The 6,000-nt window shown below is 37.3% G+C and overlaps 1 protein-coding gene across 3 annotated transcripts in view; it reads left to right on the plus strand.

The window, feature by feature from the left end:
• The window catches only part of LOC122800798 (NAD kinase-like), a 673,639-nt gene extending 671,854 nt beyond the window's left edge, over window positions 1–1,785 (plus strand). For all 3 annotated transcript variants that reach the window (XM_044070075.1, XM_044070074.1, XM_044070076.1), the window contains exon 12: window positions 931–1,785. In XM_044070075.1, coding sequence (XP_043926010.1) covers window positions 931–1,090 — 160 coding nt within the window. In that variant the 3' untranslated portion in view covers window positions 1,091–1,785. The remainder of the gene's footprint in view (window positions 1–930) is intronic.
• The last annotated feature ends 4,215 nt before the right edge of the window (window positions 1,786–6,000 follow it).

Genomic DNA, 6,000 nt, shown 5'->3' on the forward strand with positions numbered 1-6,000 from the left:
ATATGTAGAGTGTAAAGTGTACTGTCTTCCTTGAGATTACTTATGAGTACTTCATAACAAAATAGCAGAACCTAGAGAGAGACAGAAGAAAGGCCTAGCAGTAAACTTTATTTATGGTGATGGTGTTCATGGGTTTGCTGTAGGAGTCAACTGCAAGTCATAAGTGTGGATGGAATACAGTGATACATTATCCCATATGAATTCTGTAAGTGTAATTCCCTACATGCTGAAAGGCATTTCTAACTGATTAACTGAAGAAGAAGCAGAAAGTAGTAATAGCAAAGTTATACTCTCAGTGAAGTTCTGTTACCATTAATGTACTACTGGGCTTGGTACTAAATCATAGTTTAATACATTTTTTGCAGGAATCAAATCCATCTTCATTTGCTGGATCCTTGTGTTTATAGATGACAAAACAGGAGCAATCCCACACTCCTAGATTCTCTCATAAAGGTTCATGGTAGTCTAGTGTACAGATAAAGACGTTAGAAGAATGCCAGTAACTTAGACTCAGTGACTCATATTGTAGATGGAGTCTTACTAAAAAACAAAAACGTGAAAATAGACCAGGGATTTGTGCAAATTTGTTTTCTGTCAACATATGAATGTAATATAAAATATATAGTTTAAAAAAAACTTCTTATTGTATCAACTTTATATTTAAAGTTTTACAGTCATGGAAATTTTTAATGTTAGAAAGTATACTGCTTAGTAAATATCAGTCATTTTGGGCGTAATTTACTTGATGTTTGAAAATGACGCATGAATGTACCTTGAATTCAGTAGAATTTTAGTATTCACATTTATATTTTTAATTAGATCTGTCATATAATGTGAGTATCTTGATCTTGAACTTTTCGCCTGTTTTGCAAACTATTTTTTATATTGCATATACATTGGGTATTCATTTTTGTTTTCATATTTTTTCAGCATTCAGATAACAACATCATGCTATCCTTTGCCATCAATTTGTTGTCACGATCTTGTCTATGACTGGTTTGAAGGCCTTGCAGAATGTTTGCATTGGAATGTCAGAAAAAAGCAAACCAAATTTACTGAAATGACTGACTCGTCAGACACAGATATTTGAATGATAAATTTCCTTTCATTACTGTATGTAGGAAAAACTGTTTTTGTACAACAAAAGTTCACCTTATGATACTACTGTGGTGCACTTCCTGTTTTCTTACAGCTGTGAACAGTTTTGGTAAGACGCAACTCTCTTAATCACTGTTAATATGCATAACTTCAAAGTAGTTGTGGTTGTGGCCCCAGGCAGTCATTTATCAGTACAAACAGTGTTGCATCATTAAGTTGCGTACAGCTGTCAAAATAAAGATAATTAATAGTATATAGTAATAATAAAACCCTTTGTATACATACATGTTCATTAGCTGAACCAGGGCTAACATCACTTACTAGCTTGGTGAGTAAAGGCAAAGGGGCCACAATATAGATATCTTTGCACCTTCAGCTGGGGGCAGCTCCATGCTTTTCCTCATCACTTACCTCACCATTGTTTGAAACTGACTATTCCATTTACCCATTTATATCTGAGTGTGTGAAACTGACTATTCCATTTATCTCAAAGTGTGAAACTGACTATTCCATTTATCTCAAAGTGTGAAACTTAAGTATTCCATTTAATCAAATGTGTCTAATTGTACATGTGCTGGTGCCACCACCATTTTGAAACATTTTTTCTGGACCCCATTGTAAACCAAAATGCTTTCATCCTCAAAGTCTTATCTCTGTCTTAATAAATACAGTCTGAAAAGCCTTGTACACATGGGCTTGTTGTTTTAATTAGCTTTTTTTTATAACTAACACATTTTGTTTGGTGTCTAACCAAACTTCCATAAAACAACCCTTTGTACCCTGAAAGAGATCCAAACTACGTAAGGATTCATGGAAAAGGAAGTGCTGCAGAATGGTACATATGAAAATATTTAAAACCATGAGGCAGACAGTGGTCACATCAGATAAGATTTCATTTAAAGGACGTGGTAAGTGTGGTACCAAGATTAATAATGATCAAATAGCACTGGCAATAAGGGAAAGAAAAAAAAAGAAGCTGCAAAAGAAATACCAACATAGTTGTTGTACTAATCAGGTACAAAGCCACTAGTTTGTCAGCAGGAAGGAGGGAAACACCTACCGAGAACTAGGATTATGGATATTGCATAGGCTTTGCAAAGGATTTTAGGAAGCAGTAGATAAAATCGGTAGTAACAGATATAGGATTACATGATAAATGGAAAAGAAGTGGAAATGTGAAGGGGTTTAGCAACCCTGTTGGTAGCTAATTACTAGAGAATGTAACAGTTTCATTTATCGTATCTATAAAAAGCCTGTGTGCAAAACCTCACCAGTCTAAAAACTCATGGCTTACAGAAAAATAAAATAGCAGTGTCCCTGTTGAGGTACCATGTTCTCCAAAAGAATACAGTGGTGGAAAGATCATTTGCAATATCACACAACAGAAAGGTGGTCACAAATGAAAGTAGGACTCTCAAAGCTGCTTCTTGCCTTTCCCCTTTAAACTCCAAAAAACTCCTGCAGCCAACCCCACTGAATTTAAGAACTACAAACCTCAACCTATTCTGTGACAAAATATAAAACTTACAGCTGTTCATTTTCTGACCCTAATACAGCAGTAAGCTTTACTAATGAATTCTACACCCTTTGAAAAATGCATAGAACCAAGTACCATGGGGACTTAAAAAATAATCCACCTTGGCGATTCACTGCCATAAACAAACTATACAACAAAAGAAAGAAACTCCTTAAATTATTTAGTAGATCCAATGATAATATGAAAAGTATTACAAAATAATGAACACTGTCAGGTCCACAAAAGGAGTCAATGAATTTAGGCAGGTTTCTAAAGCCAAAGATAATTATAAGTCCTTCTTTACAGATCTAAAAAACAACATCCTACATTGCTCGGATTATTCTTAATGACACCTCTTGTTCTAACCCAGTAGAAGGGTATGACTGAGGTAGTCAAAATTGTGCAATCATCACATAGAAGAAAAGCCAGCAATGCTGATCGAACATTGCCAGCTTGTTTTCTGTGCAAGATTGCGAACACTGAGGATCAAGGAGTTTGCCTTTTCCCCACTCTAGAGTAATCTGTAAGCTGGTATATATAATATTAGCAGGGGGTATGGGGGTGCAAGGGGGCTTGCCCCCTGCAAAAAAAAAGATTCAGAAATGAGGAACTTTCCTCGATTTTCTGCACTTTAGATATTTTACTGCTCAATGTAGTGAGAAACGCATACACCAATAGACATTTTCAGTCTCCTTACAAACAAATTTTAGTGCCAACTTCACCCCCGAAACTTCTGTTCAGATCCCCAAAATATCTGAATCCCATACTCCTCCAATTGTCTCTAAAGATTATATACTGAAAGTGCTAATCAGGACCAAAAATACTTTACTTGTGGGACTTGACAGTATACTTGGTTGCTTAATTTATGGTGTTAAACATGTTGTTGCGCACACAGTCCTCAAACTGCTTGACCTAAATTTAGCTACTGATTTTGTCCCTCATGAGTATCACAGTGCAGTGGTGATGCCCTTCCATAAGTGTGACCTTGCAACTGACCCAAGATAACCACAGACCCAGCCTTACAAGCCTCATCTCCAAAGCGGTGGAACATATTATAACTGACCTCATAAACTGTGATATCAAGAACCTTGTTAGACTTGATCCCCAGCAGTTTGGATTTATGAAGGATAGGTCCTGGTTGTATAATCTGGTGAACATTTTTGAAAGGGTTACAGAGGCTGTAGATGCTGGCCATGCAGATCATGTAGTGTATCCTGACTTGGCCAACACCTTTGACACCATTCCCCATGCTGTCATGTTACAGAAACTAAAAGCTTTAACAATTGATCCATATTTGGTAAGATAGATAGCAAACTGGATGAAAGAACCCAAGACTTTCTGAGATGCAGGTGCCTGAACAGAAATTATGAAAGTGACCAGTGGTGTTCCACAGGGCTCAGTGCAGTTCTGTTGACAATAAATTTGAAACCATGGCTTATGACTTATTGAACATCTGTAACTAGAGTAGGGTTAGGTTGATAACTGTTTATAGAAGACCTAATAAACATTTTGAGCAACTTAACTGATTTTCTGGATTCTGTGGCAAAATAATGAACAAGGAGACTTTAATTTTAGTGGATAACTTTAATTGCCCCCTCTTGATTATGACATATATGATTCGCTCTCACACTGTACACCTGAATTTTTGAATCTCATTTGTGTTAAAGGATTGTTACATCAGCTGGTTTCCACGCCAACAAAGGGCATACATGGAGTTTAATTGTGGTCTTAGAAATTACATCTGGCCTAGTCTCTAACAGTTCAGTTTTGCACTCTTTGGATATTTCCAGTCATGAAGCAGTTACATTTATTTTGTCTTGCACCACAACTGAATAAAATGTGTCCTGTACTGTCTTATTTAACTATGTATTCTCTAGATTTCCTCAGTCTTCTCACTGTTGGACAGTAAAATATACACATACACATACAAATATTTCGAGCACTGGCAATAATGCCCTTCTAGCTTGACAATATAACAAAACAGTTGTTCTAATAATGTGTCCAGGCTGTTCCTAAAAATAAATAAACTAGTGCTTGCTTTAATTTAATTTTGGTAGTCTGTTCCATGCATCAGTTGCTCTCTCAAGAGAACCAACTCAAGAGAACCAAGTAGTACACTTCTCATTCCTGTATAATTTTCTATATAGGTTGTCTGATGATTCTCTGCTACTTTTTGATAACCCCAAACATTCCCAGAGGTAGTTATTTCTAAATGCCCTATACATCTGAATAAGATCTCCGCTTAGATATCTATAAGAGACACTGTACAAGTTCAGATATTTTAGTCTTTTATAATAGCCTAAATTTTCACATCCATGCATGCCCTTGGTGTATTTCCACTATACTCTTTCAAGTTTCCTCATGCTTGTTACCTTATAAGGTTTCATACCTCTCAACTGTCCAGATTTTCACAGAATGTCCAGATTTTTGGCTCATACTTTTCGTCTTTTGCACACAAAATTTGTGATTTTCTGGCAAATCATTGGGATAACCTGAGGATTAAAGTCACTAAATAATGACATACATTTGAGTTTCAGACTTCAAATCCTTCAGAAAATGTATGTTAAAACAAACCCTGTTACTCTAGCAACTTTCTAACTTTGTTCATAGGTGTTTACTAGGCTAATGGCCCTGGAGCTTTTACAAGCCTAGCCCATGGAAGTGCCCTGGCATTGTGCTGCCCGACATTAGTTCCCAGCACTGGAGTGATCCCCATGAACTTTCTATTTCCCATTCACTCATCAAGATTTTTCTTGAAGAGGGCCAGTGAAGTGCCCTGCTTGACATGTATGGGAAGTCTATTCCAGAGCATGGGCAGTCTCTGAGTTATGAACCTGTCCCTGCAGCATGTTCTGTTGATTGTGGTAATGAGGTTGAGGTCTCTGGAGCATGTGGTGAAGAGGGATTGGGATTTCTTTAGATGTAGCATTTCTAACAGAGCTGGGTCAGACATGGCATTGTAAGTCAAGCAGAGATTGCCTCTTAGTAGACGATATGAGACAGAGAATAGCTGGAGTTTTTTGAGTCTGTCCATGTAGGACGTGTTTAAGGCCTATGATCCTCTTCATGAGGTACTTTGGTGGCCTTTCCAGCTGTTGCATGTGTCTAGTGAGGTACATGCCAAATGGGGCATTATACTTGATGATTGGCCTAATGAGGGAAGAGTAGAGAGAGATGATGACCTCTTTCTTCCTGGATGCAAAACCCTTAGTAATGAGATGTGCCACATAGAAGAACTTTCTGACCACAGTGGAAATGTGGTGGTCGAAGAAGAGGTTGTTGTCAACCTGTATCCCCAGATCTCTTATAACACCTTCAGTGTTCAGTGGGCTCCCATCGATGTGGTAATTAGTGGGAACTGAGTTTTTCCCAAAGGGGATGACAAC

The sequence above is a fragment of the Protopterus annectens genome, chromosome 4.part1 (genome assembly GCF_019279795.1).
Source record: "Protopterus annectens isolate FY-2018-M chromosome 4.part1, PAN1.0, whole genome shotgun sequence".
Taxonomy (NCBI): domain Eukaryota; kingdom Metazoa; phylum Chordata; order Ceratodontiformes; family Protopteridae; genus Protopterus; species Protopterus annectens.